The sequence below is a fragment of the Poromitra crassiceps genome (assembly GCF_964638095.1).
Source record: "Poromitra crassiceps genome assembly, chromosome: 17".
Classification (NCBI taxonomy): Eukaryota; Metazoa; Chordata; class Actinopteri; order Beryciformes; family Melamphaidae; genus Poromitra; species Poromitra crassiceps.
The window spans coordinates 25,585,865-25,608,364 of record NC_139635.1 but is presented as its reverse complement, the minus strand read 5'-3'; the positions used below and the strand labels follow the sequence as shown (position 1 = coordinate 25,608,364).

Below are 22,500 nucleotides of genomic sequence, written 5' to 3'. Positions count from 1 at the left end.
CCACCTGGGCAGTAGGCACTGAAGATATGGGGGGGAACACAACCCCAGCGCCCACTAACCCTAACCCAGGCGAGAATCGAACTCAGGACCTTCTAGCTGTGAGGCGACAGCGCTACCGACTGCCCCCTAAAGTACCAAATTAGGTTTGGTACTTTCAGTGACCAGCTGCAATAAGTAAGCAATAATAAGAAGCAGCCATAGATAATTAAAAAATAATAATAATAGTAGTCGAATATTAGTAGTAAAATACTATAGTAATAAACCATAGTAAATTAAAAAGTGATCAAATAGAAAAAATACTCAAATGTATTGCACCGTTTAAGAAGCACGCTAGAAAGCAGATAGAGATTGTGCATTGCAGACTGCTACATGTGGCATAGTGTTGGGAGAGTGCATTCGCAGCAAGCAAATGGGGGGGGGGGGGGGGGGGGAAGTAGGGGGGTCTGGGGAAGAAGCTGTTTTGCAGTCTATTTGTGCGGGTGCTGATGGCTCTGTATCTCTTGGTAGCAGCAGGGGGACAAACAGACTGTCCACCAGGGTGGGTGGGATCATGGGCAGGAAAACAAGCTGAAGTCCCCTGTCAGCAACTTGAAAGTTTGTGGTCGCTCATGCAATGAAAGTGCTGAAGTATGTGGAGTCCGGGGAGCCTGAAGGCTCTCTCGGTGGCACTGACTGAAGAGAAGTGTGCAGCCGAAAACGCATGCTGCTCCTGACTTTTGGAAACATTCTGAGTATCAGCTCGTATTGCCTGCCTTCTAAATGGCATTGTGATTTGTGAGCATGCAAATGAGCTCATACTCTGTGGTTGGCATGCGTACTACTAGTTGCGTAGTTTTCAAATGAACGTTGAGTAAACTTTTGATGTGTCTACCATCTTTGTTATATAATGCAAATACGGAAGTGGATCCCGGATTTCTCTCTCGCCCTTATATACACTCTTTGGCTGCGCAGTCGACAGTCAGCCTGTCGTCACGTGAGGGCAGGATCCCGGCCGCTAATTGGCTGGCCTACGTCATCAGTGCCCGGTACGTCATCATTGCCGGTGTCTGGTCGCTAGGGTGGCTACGTTGTTTTCATCTGTTGAGGTTATCGCTGAAGATGCCACATCTGTAACGATCGTAATGGGGATGTAGGTGTTTGGGGCTTTCCTTACCGCAAAAGTACCTGCCGTCACACGCTAGACGTTCATACCCGGGGCGAAATTCGTGGAAAATAGCAGTGAGCAACTGAGACCTCCACGCGTTTTCTCTCTTATTTTGGATTCACTTTTAATTGGATTCTTCTTAATCGTTTTTCCCGCTATGTAAACCAACATTGTAACGCAAAGATTGCTCCATTTTCCTTATGTTCATGACCTAAAAGTCGGAATTGTGAGGTGATGTAAGGGAGGAAACGCGGTGATTAATGAATGCTATTATCTCCTCCGGGCTGTAATGTTTCGGTTTTTATTTCTTCCCAAACGCTCCTCCTGGCTTCCACTGTCACTGTCACTGTCACCTGACTGCAAGCGACAAGTGACTTTACATAGGAACACGCGGCATGAAAGGGAATAACTAACTTATTTTCATACAACAGGGACAACGAAACGCTAAAACGGGGAAAAACAAAGGAACATAAACGAGGAACATGTCAGAAAGGGAACCGAAATTGGGGCTGTTCGTTCAGACGTTCATTCACACTGTTCCTGTGTATTGAGGACATCGGCTTGGTAGTTTGTCCATCATGTCAGACAGGGAGAGGTCTCTGCCAGTCTCCCGGAGGCTGAGCTATGCGGTGGGACACTTTCTCAACGACCTGTGTGCCTCCATGTGGTTCACGTACCTGCTGGTCTTCTACCACTCAGTGCTGGGGTTCCAAAACACTAATGCAGGTCAGTTTGACACACTTCATAATGTAGCCTACTTTGCTGTACTGGTGTGATATACTTTTTAATCAAATTACCCTGTTTTGGCATGTTTCTTATGATCAATAATCAATTTCATACCCTGGCCCTTCTCAGGACGCTGGTATATCTTTATCTTTATTACGGATCCCCATTAGTCATCACCGCAGCAACAACTAGTCTTCCTGGGGTCCACACACAACAAAACAATACATACATACATAACATTGCAGCTAAAAATACATTCAATGCACTAACATAGTATCACTATCAAATCACAAAAATACAATAAAAGGAATTAAATTCTCAAACAGTCATATCCTTAGTGTACATTACAGTAGGCCTATCTATATTTTAATGTGAACTTATTTCTTTTTGTCTTAATGCTGTTTTCAATTTCTTTTTAAAACTTAGCTTACTGGTAATCTGTGTTAGATGTACTGGCAGTTTGTTCCAATGTGACATGGCTCTATATAACACAGTTTTCTTCGCTGCATTTGTTTTTGGTAATGGCAGTGTCAAATTTTCCCTACAGGCATGTCAAGTATTATAATTGTGTCGATCATAAGTGCATGTTAGTTGTGAATACAAACAGAATAGAGGGTAATATCTCTGTGTTAGTATCATAGGGATCTATCAGCTATAGGTGCAATTCTGCTATGTCCCTTGTCTCTCCTCCACCTTACCCTCAGGCGCTTCGGGCAGCTCGCCTGGTGGCTGGCGGAGGGAGCGCCCTCTGACCTTACTGTCTTCAAACTTGTGGAATCCTGTATCGGCCATTAAACTCACCTCCTGAGGGTAAAGCGGAGTAGAGACAGAGGACATGGCAGCATTGCATAGCTATAGATCCCTAGAAAGATACTAACACATAGAGATCAGAATCAGAATCAGAATCAGAAAGACTTTAATGATCCCCGGGGGGAAATTGGGACAAGTTACAGTAGCTCGCTCACATAACACACATAGCATAAAATAAAATAAAATACACAGTAGTAATGCGATAATAAAATAAGCAGAATAAGAAGAAGAAAGAACACAACATAGCATGGAGTAAACAGTATTAAATGCGATAGGAGCAAAATAGTGGAGTACGTCTACGTCTAAGTAAGCAAATACGTAGAGTAAGTAATACCTTACGTGCCAATTGTCTTTATTGCACACTGAACATATATTATTATTCGGCTTGCCCTATACATTACACGTGGCTCAGCCAGGCACTTTTTTTTTTTTTTTTTTTTTTCTCGATACTATCCCCCCCCCCCCCCCCCCCCCCCAGACACACACACACACACACACACACATCACATCACAGGCTTTTTTTTTTTTTTTTGCAAGGCCAAGGCCGAGACAATATCGCTTGAATATCAACTCAGGATTTACAGCTTAGAATTGACACAGTCAAAGTCAACACAGCCATCACACCACAGGAAATAATCTGCCTATGCTCTTTCGTCGTAAATGGCAACCTCAATGAATTTGAGCTCAATAATTCCTAACCAAAAGCACCTATACTAATTATCCTATAATAGCCTACATTTTGGAACAATGCTATACAAATATGAAATATCACTGCAAAACTTGAAATCCCTGTTCTTATAGTGATACCAGATTACATACATTACATCAACCCACTGGAAACTCACCATTGCATAGCAAAGACACATTAAATCTCTTTAGGAATATTGTAGTGATTTCCTGATAGTGAGTGAATCTGTCTCCCTGTGATGTAACTGTCCTGATAGCTGTATTGTCATGCAGCCCTCTTCCCCTTTCACTTTCTTTCTTTCTTTATTCGGATCCCCATTAGCTTCCACAACAGTGGTTGCTAGTCTTCCTGGGGTCCACATAAAATATACATTACAATACATTTACATACAAATACAAATACAAATACATAAAAACATGACATTTACAATACACATACAAGCATCATAAAAGTTTTAAAAATAGTAATACACATTACATTAAAGGAGGTTATCAATACAGATCATTGAATTGAGGCACAACAAGCATGGCTGATGGTGCGAGTATCATTCCTGTTGTGTAAATTCATGCAATAGCTTCTGTTTCAGAGATCTTTTAAATGGATATTTACCTTTGATGTGTTTCATATGAGTGGGTAATGAATTCCAAAGACTGGTTGCTCTATAAATGACTGCATTTTTAAGTTGATTTGTTCTAGGTTCCTGTCTAGTATGACCTGTCTATACTCATGGTTCATAATAAATCGGTGGGATTTCTGAATCTCTGCCTCTGGTTTAGGTGTGCTGTTGATTTCTGAATGTCTGCCTCTGGTTTAGGCGTGCTGTTGCTGGTAGGCCAGATAGCCGATGGTGTCTGCACTCCTCTCATCGGCTATGAGTCTGACCGAACCCCCGGCTGTGGAAACTATGGCAAGAGGAAGACGTGGCACTTAGTGGGTAAGTCTGGCTGACAGGTGGCTGGGTTAGAAAGGAAGGTAGACGAGCAGGTAAGTCAGACAGACATTCCTTTAGCGGGGAGGATTGATATGAATGTATGATGGATGAGAATGACTTTATAAATAAAAACCAGCATACACAACCCTTATGCCATATCTGGATATTACGATGACCAAAATCTAAGACGATATCTAGTCTCATATTACACAACATCGATATAATATTGATATATCGCCCAGCCCTACTTGATGGGACTGATGGATGATGATTGCTGTGTAAACAGAGGAGCATAGGAAACATGCTTGTCAAAAGTGCATTGTCATTATAGCTGTGGACGGGCTACAAGCAAGATAAGGTGTTAACTGTCAGTTTTAAAGGATGGAAATATTACAAGGGAAAATAACAAAGGGGGGGGGGAGTACAACATACACACAGTTTACTGAGGTGTAAGTGTCATCCAGCTCAACCATATCTACCTTAGGGATGGGTATCGTTTCATATTTGTCGATACCGGTGCTAAAACGATACTTCTAAAACGGTACCGGTGCCTAAACGGTACTATAACCTCTTGCATGGCACCGTAACCCCGGCGTTACGTTTCTGATTTTTTGCTGTTCATCTGTCATTTATGTGATTAATTAGGTAGTTAATTCTGAACAATGCTGTTTATGCTACATACCAAATTACCGTAAATTCCGGACTATAAGCCGCACCTTTTTTCCCGTTTTTTGGCCTTTTTGGCCCCTGCGGCTTATATAACGGTGCGGCTTATCTATGGATTTTTTCCAAAAAAAAAAAAAAAAATCTCTCTTTTTTAGCACTCTTTCTAACTATAAATCCTATATAACTATAATAAGTTTTAATTTCCTCTCTTGCCCTCTTTTCACCACACTGTATGACACTGTGTGCACTGTAAAAAACAACACAGGTGGCGTTGTGTTATGTTGTTTTGTTGAAATGTTAATAAATGGGAGCTTCCTCTACAATCCCCTCTGTGCATGAACCCTTACATATGGTAATTAAACATTAAAACACAAAAAAAAAAAAAAAAAAAAAAATACCATTAAAACACCCGCGGCTTATAGTCCGGTGCGGCTTATATAAGAAAAAAATAGTCAACTTTGAAGGTGCGGCTTATACACCGGTGCGGCTTATAGTCCGGAATTTACGGTAACCGGCTGAATCTTGCGCATCGAACCATGTCTTCCTGTTTCAGATCAGATCAACACAGCAGAAGTTATAGCTGTCTTTGTACAAAGACAAAGACAACATTTCAGATTATTTGGCTTTTTCAAATGGCTTTTTATAATGGCTTTTTGGAAATCCGCCTAGGTATCTCCCTACAAAAACCACTGCCAAATACTCATGTTTTGGTATTTTTTCATCTTCTTTGAGTTGGGATGTGGTAAGGCCTGTGGCTATGTCTCCATTGGGTTTCTAGCCATAAATACAACAACCACAGGTTATTCTAGGCGAGAATCAACCACTGTGTTTGAGCTGGTGTTACTCAGGGTCAGTAACACATAAGAGTCATTCTGACACTTGGAACAGAAACTTCAAAGTCTTACCTTTCAGAAAAGGTCAAGCAGTTGTCTGTAACCCTAGCGCTTCAGCAGCCACAGTAAAGCATTTTAGTTTGGGTATGTCGTTTTCACCATTTTCTTCAGAAATAGGTGGCTTTAGAAGAGGTTAAAAAAAGGTTAAAGAAGCATATTTAAACCTATTTTCTATTGAAAGAGGCTGTAAAGAGAATTTCAAACAGTCATTTAATGTGTTTAAGTCCTAGAATGTTAGTGAAGGTGCGTGCAGCGCCTGTTTCGGAGCACCGGAGGGCGGATGTTTCACTCAGCAGCTCGGGGCATGGCACCTAAATGAGGCACCTAAATCTGGGTTGCAATTCGGTACCGGTAGTATTGATTGTAAAAGTACCGGTACCATATTGGTACCGTGTGTCGGTACCCAACCCTAATCTACACATCAGCCATGGATGGCGAAGGTATTGCAGTGAGGCGACAGATCATTTGCGAAACATTATTATTTTTTTATTTGTTTTATCATTATGTATGAGAATGCATTTCTTCATTGTGTTACCGTTATTTAATTTGTAATTCATGATTTGTTAATTAGCCTATTGTAGACATCGCCTCCCTTTGAGTTTCTGATCTCTGTGTGGTGCTGATGGACAGCTCCTTTTATCCTTAAAATGAAAAATGGTCTGAGAACACGTTCTCCGTACTGTTTACTGTACGTACTGTTTTTTATTTTTTATTTTTTTTTGCCCGATTTTTTATCCCATTTTTATCCCCCATTAGTGCTAATTTTAATTTATTTATCCTGGTTGTTGCTCCACCCTCTGCCGGTCTGGGGAGAGCCGAAAACTGGCTCCATGCTTCCTCCGAGACAGGGGCAGTTAGCCAGCCGCTTCTTTTCACCTGACAGGGGAAGCTTCACCGGTAGGACATAGCACGTGGGAGGATCACGCTATTCCAACCAGTTCCCCTCCCTCCGAACAGGCGCCCTTAACGACCAGAGGAGGCACCACATCAGCAACCAGGATATTGCATGTTTTGGTGAAGGGGTTCCTATATGAAGGAAACCCCCGGGAGGCACGGGGAGAACATGCAAACTCCACACAGAGAGGCCCTTTTGACGGCCCCACCCGGGCGGCGGGCACTCGAGGACATGCGGACGGGCACGCATTCCTTCAGCGTTCACAGCGTCCCAGGTGGGAATCGAACCCAGGACCTTCGAGCCGTGAGGCGACAGCGCTTACCACTGCACCACCGTACCCCCCCTACGTACTGTTTTTTCAAGCGGGCCATGAGTTGGAAAAGGTCTAGATGACACCATCCACAAAGACGCGCGTCGACGCCATTCACACCAACTGGCTTCAAGGGAGCAGGAGATGTGTTGGACGAGATGACGTCACTGACTGAACACTGAGCCACATGCTCCTCTGTCCTCTCCCTGCCTTTCCTTCTGTAAATGGAACACCAGGTCATCTGAATGGAAGCTATATCGTGTCATGCAGTCGTTAAGTCTTTTATTGGAAGGAAGATAAGTCTGTGGAGCGAAGCCTAAAGACATAGGATCTCCAACTGAAAGATATGCGTGAAAGTTATGCATATACTGTGCCAGTTTTTTTTTATGAAGCTGCTGTTATGGACTATGCTCTTGTCTGTTGACCAGTTACCAGATATTTTACTGATCCAATTCAGGTCAAATGGTGTTTAACATGACACATTATGTGCCCTTTATAATTCCATACAGAAAGTCACTTCCATAGCAGAAAGTCCACTACAAAGCAGGCTATTGACAGATTTGTACGTATCTCTCAATGACATCTGATGAGCTGAGATTTTATGTTCAAGAGATGCTTCACAGTGATTAAAAAAAGAGCTGTAATAACTATCAACAGTCTACACACACTTTCAAAAATGTTCCGTTTTCTATCGCATTAAGGTCTGACTGAAAACATTGGTTCGGATATCATATAACCGAAAAGAAAATCCAGAGAAATCAAAGTAAAAACAGAGTGACAGAATGAATGGGAAATGAAAGCACCTTCGTTGCTATAGTGTTTGCTGTTGGTGAAGAGATTCAGCAGTGGTGGTGGGTGAGTGGGTTTTGTCTGGACGGAGCGCTGATTTCCTAGCCTGGCTCCAGACCTTCAAAGCCACGCCCACTGCACAGTTTCACTTCCTGCTGAGAAAGAGAACGTTTGGATTTCTCACTCTTAAGTTTTGCATTCAATTTGGACAAATCCTATAATAAGAATGTAAAGTGCCTGTGCGTGAGCAGAATTGTGTTCGGCCACAGCTATGCTATTTTACGTGCGATCGCGCTGAATCTTTCAGGAAATGTAAAGAGCACACCCCTGTAACAAACGGAGCCAGGTTTTTTAATTAGATCATTCGTAGGGGGCCACCCTAAATATTCGACGATTTGATGATTCATTCGAAGGAGCCTGATTCGACTGCCAATCGCACAGTCGAATAGTCACAAATTGTGGTTATGAAACAAGGATCGTTCCATTCCGGCTATATGGGGGTGCTGAATGTCTGATTTGACATAGAATTGCGTGGTTTCTCTTTATTTTGGTTTCTCTCTATTTTGGTATAAGTTATATAAACCTAAAACCGATTTCCAATTAAACAAACAAATGGAGGCGGTGGGGGCTCGTGCCAATGGATTTTCTGATGTCCAGATACAGTCGGGTACAGCCCTAGTAATTATTAGTGCCGATCAAATGGGCAAAAATGGCGACTTAGTGGCCAAAATGAGTCAACACAGGTTCAGCACCGTGGAGAGCTCCATTCGTTAGCTACTGATCACCTGAGTGAAGGAGCCCACAGCTGAGCGGAGTTTACTTTACTTTACTTTATTTCATTTAGCAGACGCTTTTGTCCAAAGCGACTTACAGCATATTACAACATAGCATAAAAATACAGCAATAAAATACAACAGTAAACGACAATAACCAAAAAACGGGAGCATAAAATACACACATCACTTTTCGGAGGGGCCCAGGTGTCGTTCGAAAAAGTGTGTTTTTAGTCTCCGGCGGAAAATGGCCAACGAGTCAGCCAGCATAACAGAGGGGGGGAGCTCGTTCCACCATTGAGGAGCCAGGGAGGAAAAGAGTCGTGAGCGGGCCAAGCGGCCCCCAGGGTCACGTAGTGATGGAGGGGCAAGGCGAGCTGTGCAGGTGGAGGAGCGGAGGGGACGGTTGGATGTTTGAAAACTGACCAAAGATTGCAGATAGGTAGGGGCTGACCGGTGAACTGCCCGGTAAGGCCAGTACAAGAGTCTTGAATTTGATGCAGGCTATAATTGGGAGCCAGTGGAGGTCGCGGAGAAGGGGAGTGACGTGAGAGAATTTAGGTAGATTGAACACCAGACGGGTGTTGGAATCAACCACGGAAGTGGACGATGAAAAGCCTCTGGGGAGAGAGAGGAGAGGCCGCATGCCAACTCTGTGAGCGAGGCCTGACTAAATGGCCAGTGATTGTGTTGCTCCAACGGGTATCAGAATCAGAGCTATGATACGAATGTCTGCAAAGTCTGTGAGTGAGTGAGCGAGCGAACAAGCGAGTGAGTGAGTGAGTGAGTGAGCGAGCAATGTCTGCGTGATACACTGCACGGGTATTCTGCTAGTAGAGTGAATCTACAGTGTCTCACTTAAAGAGAAGAGGACCCTCTTCTCTGTCGCAGCCTCACTTTGTGATTTAGGTCGTTAGGGACAGGTGTATTCCTACACGAAAATCGTGTCTAGTGTAGTTTTAATTCTGTCTGTTTACTTTGTGTGTCTGTGTGTGTCTGTGTGCGTGCGTGTGTGTGTGCGTGTGTGTGTGTGCGCGTGTGTGTGACTCAGGTACGGTGAGCGTGTTGCTGTCCTTTGCCTTCGTCTTCAACCAGTGCCTGGGCTGTGACTCTCTGACCCCTCAGTGGGCCAGTCTGACCTACTTCATCCCCTTCATCGTCATCTTCCAGTTCGGCTGGGCCGCCACTCAGATCTCCCACCTGTCCCTCATCCCAGAGCTGGTCACCTGCAAACACGCTAAGGTGGAGCTCACCGCATACAGGTAGGTTATATATACACACGCACACACACACACACGCACACACACACACACACACACACACACATACATACACACACACACACACACACACGCGCACACACACACACGCACGCACACACATACACACACACACACACCCCAGGGTATTTGCAGGGCCTTAGAAAGTCTGGAAATGTTTTAAAATTAGCGCCTTAAAAAATTGTTTATAAAAACGTCTTGATAAAAAAGCAGTTATTAGAGGTCTTATGTTTCACCATGTCATGACAGGTTTATGTCCATCCATCCATCTTCAACCACTTATCTGGGATCAGGTCACGAAGGTAGCAGGTCCAGCAAGGGAGCCCTAACCCTAACCATTTCCCTGGTCACATTAGCCAGCTCTGACTGTGGGTCCCCGAGGTGTTCCCAGGTCAGCGTGGAGATATAATCTCTCCACTTAGCCCTCCTCGGTCTGCCCTGTGATCTCCTCCCGGCTGGATGTGCCTGGAACACCCCCCTAAGGAGGCGACCAGGTGGCATCCTTACCAGATGCCCGAACCACCTCAACTGACTCCTTTCTACGTGAAGGAGCAGCGGCTCTACTCCCTAGCCCCTAGTCTCTCACGGATGACTGATCTTCTCACCTTGTCACTAAGGGAGATGCCAACCACCCTCCTGAGAAAACCCATCTCGGCCGCTTGTGTCCACAATCTTGTTCTTTCGGTCATGACCCATCCTTCATGACTGTAGGTGAGGGTAGGAACGAAGATCAACCGGAGCTTTGCCTTTATGTTCACTCTTCGATTCATCCAGAACAGCTCAAGTTCACCCTGGGTTCCCTCGTCTCGAAGTCAATGGGAGTTTTGAAGTGGGTTTTTGGTTAGATGCCAAAAGTTGATGTTACTTAGATCTTTATGTTCATCAAGATAGTCCCCACTTCTAGGGTTTTTGAAGCGTAAATGCGATCAGCAGGAATCACGATCTCCAGAAAACGCTTAAAAAATCATCAAAGTGTGAAGATGATCTTGCTGAACTAAACCGCATTTCCGGGTTTTAGGACTAATTCCTGCAGCACTCCCTATATGCATCCTAACTGCTTTACAAAACACAGTTGGACTGTCCCACAATTAATTCCTCTTATCCTTTTTCTTATTCTGCCCAGTTATAGTTTCAGAACCTTCATTAGCTTTGTTAGCAACAATACATATCAATCAACAAATATAAACAGAGCTAAAACATTCGTAACAACAGGCACAGATGTAATCGGCGTTGTGTTGACAGCACTGGCGGCAGCGACCCATGTTAAGGGCTTGCTGAGGGGTGGAGCGGGATTCGATCCGCCGACCTCTGGCTTCAAAAGCGCACACGTTAACCACTACGCCAAGAGAGCTATAAGCTCCCTTGGCAGAGTTGATTAACGGGCCTTTATACTGTGGGAGTGAGTTTAACTAACCTTCTCGCTACCACTCGAGACTCACGAGGACTACTCTAAAGCCTACAAAACAACCCTACAGCCGGAGGCAGAACTCGCCATCTTCGGCTGCTCGGAGTCCTCACTGAACTTCCCTATAGCTGTGCAACAGTCTCTGACACTGGGGACAACTGTCGCCAAAAAAATAATTTGAAAGGAATGGAAGTCCTCCTCTTCACCCTCTTTTCAGGTGTGGCTGATGGACATGATCTCTGTTGTACAGATGGAGAGACTCAGGTCCCTGAGAACCAACTCACTTAAGAGGTTCTCTACTATCTGGGACCCGTTTTTGGCCGACTTTGATGAGGTCAAGAATGATAAGTGACTTAAGCTAGGGGCGACGGATGGCGGCTGGTATTTAATTAATTTAATCTATTGTAAACATATGGACACTGTGCGGCTGGTAGCACATGTATGTTGTTGTTTTTTTGTTTTTGTTTTTTCATTTCCTGTGTCTGAACCTGTTTGTCTTGTATATTGTTCTATATTGTTCTATAAAAAATTGAAAATAAAATATACATTTAAAAAAAGACTCACGAGGACTCCCAGTCATTTGTTACACAGACAGAGGAATGAGTAGTAAAAGCACAAGGCAGACAGGACATAGTGCAGGCTTAGGACACGGGGAGCAGGATAGTTGAGAATTGCCGACGTGTTTAAAAAGACTACTGCTGTCATTTATATTTTTTCAAACTTTTCGACTGAATAGTTTAGAGTTTGGTAATTGTGGGGTTGTGTTATTTTGGAGGGATGAAAGTGGGCAGAGTTGATCGTTTCTCCTGTGTCTCTGTGTACCTATAGGTACGCCTTCACGGTGATGGCCAACATCACAGTGTTTGCAGTGGCCTACACGCTGTTCCACTTCCAGGTCGGACAGGGTGACGACCCCCTCAACGACGCCCTGGGACCAATAGATATCCCCGTCTTCAGGGTGAGGGGGAGGGGCCCTAATCAGTCCGCCAATAAGCTTTCAGTGGGAGGAGACACTAAAAACTGCCAATACACAATACACATCTGTATTTTCAGGATGAACAACACTAGACTTTTTGTATTGCCAGAACCTTCTTAGAACATCATTCAGCTTTCTGCAGGGTTCCCTTGAAATACTTGAAAGCTTGTGAATTTGAGGCGAAAAATCAAGGCCTTGAAAGTTTTTGAAAATAGACATAAATCGACATGAGAAATAGTCACATAGCCAATGAAAATGTGTTTTTTGTGCAAGAATACAAATTGAAGTTCTTTTGATTTTTTTTTACTTAACATTAGTAAATACCATAGGCTATGTTCTGCTTTCTGCATGTGTGTCTCGCGCCGTCTGTGCGTCCTTGTTTCACGTGCCAGCTGCCTCGAGAAAGTGTGACAGTCACATCACATGCATGAGTGATTGAAGTCGAACAGGTTAAACAGCGGCAAGCAAGCAATAACAATAATGAACCTTGATCTGTGTCTCAGACTATGTCATGTTGGGTCTTTGAATTTGAGGGAATTGGACCTGGAAAGTTCTTGAACAGACCTTGAATTAGATGTTGGAGAAGGTGTTTGTTTCTGACTCATTAGGAGCCATGAGTGTTTTCTTACAGAACCTGGCACTGATCGTGCTGTTGTGTTGTCTTACAGAACCTGGCACTGATCGTGCTGTTGTGTTTTCTTACAGAACCTGGCGCTCATCGTGCTGTTGTGTTTTCTTACAGAACCTGGCACTGATCGTGTTGTTGTGTTTTCTTACAGAACCCCGGTGCTGATCGTGCTGTTGTGTTTTCTTACAGAACCCCGGTGCTGATCGTGCTGTTGTGTTTTCTTACAGAACCTGGCACTGATCGTGCTGTTGTGTTGTCTTACAGAACCTGGCACTGATCGTGTTGTTGTGTTTTCTTACAGAACCCCGGTGCTGATCGTGCTGTTGTGTTTTCTTACAGAACCCCGGTGCTGATCGTGCTGTTGTGTTGTCTTACAGAACCTGGCGCTGATCGTGCTGTTGTGTTTTCTTACAGAACCTGGCGCTGATCGTGCTGTTGTGTTTTCTTACAGAACCCCGGTGCTGATCGTGCTGTTGTGTTTTCTTACAGAACCTGGCGCTGATCGTGCTGTTGTGTTTTCTTACAGAACCCCGGTGCTGATCGTGCTGTTGTGTTTTCTTACAGAACCCCGGTGCTGATCGTGCTGTTGTGTTTTCTTACAGAACCTGGTGCTGATTGTGCTGTTGTGTTTTCTTACAGAACCCCGGTGCTGATCGTGCTGTTGTGTTTTCTTACAGAACCTGGCGCTGATCGTGCTGTTGTGTTTTCTTACAGAACCTGGCGCTGATCGTGCTGTTGTGTTTTCTTACAGAACCCCGGTGCTGATCGTGCTGTTGTGTTTTCTTACAGAACCTGGCGCTGATCGTGCTGTTGTGTTTTCTTACAGAACCCCGGTGCTGATCGTGCTGTTGTGTTGTCTTACAGAACCTGGCGCTGATTGTGCTGTTGTGTTTTCTTACAGAACCTGGTGCTGATTGTGCTGTTGTGTTTTCTTACAGAACCTGGTGCTGATTGTGCTGTTGTGTTTTCTTACAGAACCCCGGTGCTGATCGTGCTGTTGTGTTTTCTTACAGAACCTGGCGCTGATCGTGCTGTTGTGTTTTCTTACAGAACCCCGGTGCTGATCGTGCTGTTGTGTTTTCTTACAGAACCCCGGTGCTGATCGTGCTGTTGTGTTTTCTTACAGAACCTGGCACTGATCATGCTGTTGTGTTTTCTTACAGAACCTGCCGCTGATCGTGCTGTTGTGTTTTCTTACAGAACCTGCCGCTGATCGTGCTGTTGTGTTTTCTTACAGAACCTGGCACTGATCGTGCTGTTGTGTTGTCTTACAGAACCTGGCGCTGATCGTGCTGTTGTGTTTTCTTACAGAACCCCGGCGCTGATCGTGTTGTGTTTTCTTACAGAACCCCGGCGCTGATCGTGTTGTTGTGTTTTCTTACAGAACCCCGGCGCTGATCGTGCTGTTGTGTTTTTTTACAGAACCTGGCACTGATCGTGCTGTTGTGTTTTCTTACAGAACCCCGGTGCTGATCATGTTGTTGTGTTTTCTTACAGAACCTGGCGCTGATCGTGCTGTTGTGTTTTCTTACAGAACCCGGCGCTGATCGTGTTGTTGTGTTGTCTTACAGAACCTGGCACTGATCGTGTTGTTGTGTTGTCTTACAGAACCTGGCACTGATCGTGTTGTTGTGTTGTCTTACAGAACCTGGCACTGATCGTGTTGTTGTGTTTTCTTACAGAACCCGGCACTGATCGTGTTGTTGTGTTGTCTTACAGAACCTGGCACTGATCGTGTTGTTGTGTTGTCTTACAGAACCTGGCGCTGATCGTGCTGGGCATCGGCTCTGTCTTCTCCGTCATCTTCCACCTGGGAACTAAAGAGAGCCGGCCTGGAGCTGCAGGGGGGCAGGAGGGGAGGAGGAAGAGTCTGGAGGAAGACGAAGAGGAAGGGGAGCGGAGGCCCCTCCTCCCTGCCCCCAGGCCTTCCTCCTCTCTCCCCCCTCAGTCAGCTCTCCTCCAGTGGAAGTGTTGGCTCAAACAGCCCTCCTTCTACCAGGTAGGACCCGGGGTCAGATCAGAAGTCCACAGCAACATCTGTACTTGATGAACTCAGCCGAGTTGTAGCCATTCACATTCAGATCAGCTGCTACTTTCCCTCTCGTGTTGTGGAATATGGTGACACGGGCAGTTTCTGCAATCAGCATTTCCCTGCGAATGTTGCAACCGCTTTGGCAATTGCCACATTCTAACCAATTTGTCAGCAAGCACACTGTTTCATTAGTCACTCTCACACAGAGATCCCATAGTATCGCCGTTATGAAGGCTCACAAATAAGCCAGCGTTGCCTTTTTTACACAGAAAGAGATTTCTAGGTGCGTTTAGTTTACACAGAAAGACGGCTTTCTGCGAGGAAAGAAGGCATGACGTTCTATCGATGCCATGGAGATGTGAACGGCTGTAGCATAGAAAAGCAAATGAAACGCGCTCAACTCATGAATATTATTATTATAACAACTGGGCGCTGGATCCTGAAGAGGCAAACCATCAAGAAAGGAGAAGGACATCACTCCAAGTTGAATACTCTTTTCATATCATATCATTGCCATTTCACACGCTGAAGAAGGGCTGCTGCCAGAAACGTCCGTGTGGCAATAAAAAGTATTCAAGTTGGAGTGCTGTCCGGGGGTACGGTGGTGCAGTGGTAAGCGCTGTCGCCTCACAGCTCCAAGGTCCTGGGTTCGATTCCCACCTGGGACGCTGTGAACGCTGAAGGAATGCGTGCCCGTCCGCATGTCCTCGAGTGCCCACCGCCCGGGTGGGGTCGTCAAAAGGGCCTTTCTGTGTGGAGTTTATCCATTGCCGTTACCACCCAGTGACGCAGTTTGTTTACCAAAACGCTGCTCGGCTGATCCCTCGTATAGAGAGATGTCCTCTTGACAAGTCATTAAGCTTATTATTATGTCCGTTAATTTTGCCTACTAATGTCAACATCGTTTGAGCATAAATTGCCTACTATAACCTACTATTCATAAACTGTAGGCACGGAGCATTCCTCCTGGCGCTCCTGTTGCAGTCAAGGATCATATAGGCTACTTTTCTTTTGGCTCTCATTTCAGCCTTTCCCCTTTGTATTGCTGTGACGACCGTAACATCAAATCTATTATAATATTCCTATATTGAGTTATGGATTTGTTGGGATATAGGCTATTTAATAGGCTAAAAATATGCTATACTATATAGGAATACTATAATGTTAGTTGTTTTTCGTAAGGGAACGTTCACAGGTGAGACTGCATGCAGTAAACCGATTTTTTTCTTTTTAATTCCTTTGATTTGTATTGAATTAGATACAGTATGCTTTGGTTAACTTATTTCTGATAGTCGAACTTCAATCTGGAGGTGGTTTCCCCCGTAATTTTTTTTGTGAATGAGCTGAGCTTCGTGCGGGTTACCTTTTTAAACAGACGTTGATTCAGGGCTGATACTACCTCCACTGGCGTAAAACAAAAGGCGTAACAAAATGACTCGCTATTCCGTCCTTGTGACTTTTATACAGAAGGCGAGGCGTAACGATGCTGCAACGATTGTGTCTTTCACAGGCTGTGTAAAATGTGCTATTGACTTGCATTTGTCATTCATCCTCTGTGTAAAGAATACAACTTTATTGGCTCCGAGGTGAATTCATCTTGCGCATAAAAAGACCTAGAAGTGCACACAAAACTGACAGTCTGTACACTACAGTGCTCATTCATTACATGCATCAAATCAAACATAACACATACCTCCAAAGTGCTTCCCATCAAATAAAACAATAACAGTACAGATAAGGCTCAATTAGAAGTAAATGCAGAAGAAATGCTCATAAAAGTAAACTATTGATCATAAAACAATAATGTCAATGCAGATGTGTCTGCTGAAGTGCCAGAAACAAAACGACGTGCACCTGTTTGCCAAAAGCGTAGATTTAAACTATGATCAAATGATCAAATAAAATAAAATGAGATAGACTGCATATTAAATACATAGATTCACCACATAGAATATTTCTGGACTATGGAATATTTCATCTCTCTCTCTCTCTCTCTCTCTCTCTCTCTCTCTTTCTCTCTCTCTCTAGGTGGCATTGCTCTACATGTCCACCAGATTAATAGTCAATCTGTCTCAGACCTACATCTCCATGTATCTCATCAACACACTGGGGCTGCCCAAGGTAACACACACACACACACACACACACACACACACACACACACACGCACACAATTTTCTTCACTATTTACTCAAATCTGACATTCAAAATTTACAAACATTAACAATTTCACATAATTATTATACGTTTTATTTGACACGTTTCACATTTAATAGTGCACTTGAATATTAAAGAAATATATTTTCTTTGCTGGACAGACACCTCTCTTCCTTCCCCTCCTCCTCCCTCCCTCTCTTTTGTCCTGCATCAAGATTCCACGGTGACCATAGAATTTCTATTCTATTCTATTCTATTCTATTCTATTCTATTCTATTAATATATGTACTATTCTCTCCCTCCAACAGAAGTTCATAGCCACTATCCCTTTAGTGATGTACCTGAGTGGCTTTGTGTCCTCCTTCATCATGAAGCCCGTCAGCAGACTCATCGGGAAATGTGTGAGTCAGACCTTCCACCCCTGACCCTGACCTCTAACCTCTGACCCTGACCTCTAACCTCTGACCCTGACCTCTAACCTCTGACCCTGACCTCTAACCTCTGACCCTGACCTCTAACCTCTGACCCTCTAACCTCTGACCCTCTAACCTCTGACCCTGACCTCTGACCCTGACCTCTAACCTCTGACCCTGACCTCTAACCTCTGACCCTGACCTCTAACCTCTGACCCTGACCTCTAACCTCTGACCCTGACCTCTAACCTCTGACCCTGACCTCACGTCTCGTTAAGGTGTTGCTGTTTCTGCCTCACCGGCTGATTTGGGACTTTGAGTCACTGAAAACAGACATGCTGTGTGAACAGAGAGTGAACAGGGAAGTTGAGCTGAGCTGGCAGGAGAGTCTGTGGGTAAAGAAGTTGACTGGCTGGTTTTCTGCCCTTTTGTTTTGTCAGCTGATTTCCTTGTGCCACTAATGTTAAGCACACAATGAGACAGCAGAAATCTGATCGAGGTTTGATTTATTTGTACATTGATTAAGAACGCTAAACCTGACCCTCGTCACAAAACCAAACAAAGGAAAAACACACACATAAAGGAGATCAGATCTGAGAAAAAATAAGCTGCATAGATAGATAGATAGATAGATAGATAGAACATATCCATATTGTGATTAACGAAATAAAACAATTTATTGGATTAACCAGAGAAATCAAATTGACTTTATACCTTTATTTACCCAACAAAGGTTTGCTGGCCAAGCATGCTCTATACTACGCAACCTTGCCCTACTCAGGAGCCACATTGACAACAACAACAAATAATCGTTGAAAGAGCCACAATCCAAAAAAGTCCCTTTCCTCCCTTTTTTATTTGTATTTATTTATTTATGTATTAAAGAAGTAACTAGCCATAAAGGAGCCGCACGTGACTCTAGAGCCTCGGGTTGAGCATCACTGCGTGACGGTAGCAAAACACCCTCCTTCACATTCCCACAGTTCACCAACCATTATTCTCCGCTCTGCCTGTTTCTCTCTCGTCTGATTGGTCCAGCTGACGTGTTTCTCTCTCGTCTGATTGGTCCAGCTGACGTACTTCGTGGGCCTGCTGCTGATCTTGGCCTTCTCCTTTTGGGTGCTGCTCGACGACAAGATGGGCCAGCAGGTGTACGGGGCGGCCATCCTCCTGGGGGCGGGGTCAGCCACCATTCTGGTGATGTCACTCGCCATGACGGCTGACCTCATAGCCGATCAGACGGTAAGGCGCACGCGCGCGTGTGTGTGTGTGTGTGTGTGTGTGTGTGTGTGTGTGTGTGTGTGTGTGAGAGAGAGAGAGAGGAGATTGATCCTCCTTTCAGACCGATGTCCAACCAGAGTTATTCTCAGGTTGATTCTGGGGTTGAAAGGGTGAAACCACGTTGTTCTACTCGGCTTGGCGACCCACCTCAGACAGCTGAAGTACCTGATCGCTGGGCGGAGGCGGACATGTTTGTGCCCGGCTGACGTTGTTAGCCTCAAACCGTGTGTAGAACAGTTCATCTGGTAGAGAAGGTCACTGTGACATCCTGCTGGTGTGGATGGTTTATATAGTCCGTTATTGTTTTAAAGCCGTGCCACAAGCGCCTTAAAACGACAACACCAGCATGTCACAGTGACCCTTCTCTAGCAGATGAGCTGAAGATGCTCTGCACACGGTTCGAGGCTAACAACAACAAAAAAGTGTTGTGTAACGTATCTAGGAAGTCAATTGAATCAGTGTATGACGACGAGTGAGGCTATGGCCCTCTCTGTAATTGGGAAAATTCACTCAAGGACAAAGTATTTGGCAAGAATATCTAAGTCCCTGGACAAGAAGACCACGAGGACTTTAGCTACGTCTTTAGTTCAATGTCATTATGATTACACCTGTATATCCTGGTACATGTGGCATAACAAAACAAATCTAAAGACAGACTCCAAAAAGCCCAAAACAAAACTAATGACCTTAACCTCAGTCCAAGAAAACACATTAGCCCAACTCATTTTAAAGAGTTAAATTGGCTCCCTGTTGAAACTAGAGTACAACAGTTGAAACTTTTATCATGGTCTATAAAATATCACATGACCTTTGTCCTAATTATTTCACCGAGTACTTCCAGTTTGTTCGGGACACTCACAGCCTGAACACGAGGGCTAGTGTCGCAGATTTGAAACTTGCCAATCTGAAGAGTAAAGTTGGGAGAAGTACATTCCTCTATACGGGGGGAGGAGTGGAACAAGATCCCTAATGAAATGAAGTCAGCAAATTCTCTGAATGGTTCTAAAAACCTTCTGAAAAAAATTGTATTCAGTAAGCTAGAGTGGTTCTCAAATGGGGGTCCGGGGACCCCCAGGGGTCCTTGGGGGGGTTCCAGGGGGTAATTTATTTGAGCTATAATTGCATTCATAAGTAACACAATGACTCGTTTGGTCACAGGTTTTATACACTTTCTGTAATAAAACATCTAAAAGCATCAATCTTATTATCATATGGGGGACCGTGGGACAAAATCCTATCAAATGGGGGGTCCGTGGTCTAATCTTTGTCAGTTTAGGGGTCCTTCATGTGAAGATTTTTGAGAACCACTGAGCTAGAGTCATGTGTGTGTGAGCCTTCTGGTGTCATGGTATGTTGGTTTATGTCTCCTGTTCTTCTTATCCTTGATTGTTCTGTATTGTTTATTTGATGATATGTGTTACTGGATGTCATGTTGTTATAAGACCAGGGACCATGGTGGAAATAAGTGTTTACACTTTTTCATGTCATCCCATGGATGTTGTCATTCTTTATCCAAAATAAAACGGCACGGTGGCTCAGTGGTTAGCGCTGTTGCCTCACAGCAAGAAGGTCCCAGGTTCGAACCCCGTCCGTCCCAGGTCCTTTCTGTGTGGAGTTTGTGTGTTCTCCCTGTGTTCGTGTGGGTTTTCTCTGGGTGCTCCGGTTTCCTCCCACCATCAAAGACATGTATGTTAGGGTTAATACTCGTCCTACCAGTGCCCCTGACCAAGGCACTGGCAAAAAGAACTAGAGTTGGTCCCTGGGCGCCGCACTGCGGCTGCCCACTGCTCCTAGTTCTAGGAAGGTTCCTAGTAGAGGATGGGTCCAATGCAGAGGATGAATGTCCCCATGGGGATAAATAAAGGATAACTTCACTTAACTTAAAATCAATCAATCAACAACAGCAGGGCACAAACATGTCCACCTCCGCCCAGTGACACAGCAACCCCAAACACACAGGCAGTGCTGTGGTCCTCCTCAAACAAACAGGCAGTGCTGTGGTCCTCCTCAAACAAACAGGCAGTGCTGTGGTCCTCCTCAAACAAACAGGCAGTGCTGTGGTCCTCCTCTCCTCTAACACACAGGCAGTGCTGTGGTCCTCCTCGTGTTGCAAACCACCACACAGCAATGGCTCATCTGCAGTGTGGATAAATGGCTTCACAGTAGTCTGTCACATGACCAGGAGGAACAGAGTAGTCTGTTTGTCACATGACCAGGAGGAATACAGTAGTCTGTTTGTCACATGACCAGGAGGAACACAGTAGTCTGTTTGTCACATGACCAGGAGGAACACAGTAGTCTGGTTGTCACATGACCAGGAGGAATACAGTAGTCTGTTTGTCACATGACCAGGAGGAACACAGTAGTCTGTTTGTCACATGACCAGGAGGAATACAGTAGTCTGTTTGTCACATGACCAGGAGGAATACAGTAGTCTGTTTGTCACATGACCAGGAGGAACACAGTAGTCTGGTTGTCACATGACCAGGAGGAATACAGTAGTCTGTTTGTCACATGACCAGGAGGAACACAGTAGTCTGTTTGTCACATGACCAGGAGGAACACAGTAGTCTGGTTGTCACATGACCAGGAGGAATACAGTAGTCTGTTTGTCACATGACCAGGAGGAACACAGTAGTCTGGTTGTCACATGACCAGGAGGAATACAGTAGTCTGTTTGTCACATGACCAGGAGGAACACAGTAGTCTGTTTGTCACATGACCAGGAGGAACACAGTAGTCTGTTTGTCACATGACCAGGAGGAATACAGTAGTCTGTTTGTCACATGACCAGGAGGAACACAGTAGTCTGTTTGTCACATGACCAGGAGGAACACAGTAGTCTGTTTGTCACATGACCAGGAGGAACACAGTAGTCTGTTTGTCACATGACCAGGAGGAACACAGTAGTCTGTTTGTCACATGACCAGGAGGAATACAGTAGTCTGTTTGTCACATGACCAGGAGGAACACAGTAGTCTGTTTGTCACATGACCAGGAGGAACACAGTAGTCTGTTTGTCACATGACCAGGAGGAACACAGTAGTCTGTTTGTCACATGACCAGGAGGAACACAGTAGTCTGTTTGTCACATGACCAGGAGGAATACAGTAGTCTGTTTGTCACATGGCCAGGAGGAACACAGTAGTCTGTTTGTCACATGACCAGGAGGAACACAGTAGTCTGTTTGTCACATGACCAGGAGGAACACAGTAGTCTGTTTGTCACATGACCAGGAGGAACACAGTAGTCTGTTTGTCACATGACCAGGAGGAACACAGTAGTCTGGTTGTCACATGACCAGGAGGAATACAGTAGTCTGTTTGTCACATGACCAGGAGTAACACAGTAGTCTGTTTGTCACATGACCAGGAGTAACACAGTAGTCTGTTTGTCACATGACCAGGAGGAACACATTAGTCTGTTTGTCACATGACCAGGAGGAACACAGTAGTCTGTTTGTCACATGACCAGGAGGAACACAGTAGTCTGGTTGTCACATGACCAGGAGGAATACAGTAGTCTGTTTGTCACATGACCAGGAGGAACACAGTAGTCTGTTTGTCACATGACCAGGAGGAACACAGTAGTCTGTTTGTCACATGACCAGGAGGAACACAGTAGTCTGGTTGTCACATGACCAGGAGGAATACAGTAGTCTGTTTGTCACATGACCAGGAGGAATACAGTAGTCTGTTTGTCA

At 44.7% G+C, this 22,500-nt stretch overlaps 1 protein-coding gene across 1 annotated transcript in view; it reads left to right on the top strand.

Moving 5' to 3' along the window:
• Positions 1-1,198: 1,198 nt before the first annotated feature.
• Positions 1,199-22,500, top strand: part of LOC310792149 (major facilitator superfamily domain-containing protein 12-like) — a 28,532-nt gene continuing 7,230 nt past the window's right edge. Inside the window, exons 1-8 of the mRNA XM_083653868.1 lie at positions 1,199-1,870; positions 4,183-4,302; positions 9,677-9,887; positions 12,139-12,268; positions 14,671-14,913; positions 16,975-17,067; positions 17,412-17,504; positions 18,588-18,758. Of these exons, the coding sequence (XP_083509994.1) occupies positions 1,723-1,870; positions 4,183-4,302; positions 9,677-9,887; positions 12,139-12,268; positions 14,671-14,913; positions 16,975-17,067; positions 17,412-17,504; positions 18,588-18,758 (1,209 nt within the window). The 5' untranslated portion in view covers positions 1,199-1,722. The remainder of the gene's footprint in view (positions 1,871-4,182; positions 4,303-9,676; positions 9,888-12,138; positions 12,269-14,670; positions 14,914-16,974; positions 17,068-17,411; positions 17,505-18,587; positions 18,759-22,500) is intronic.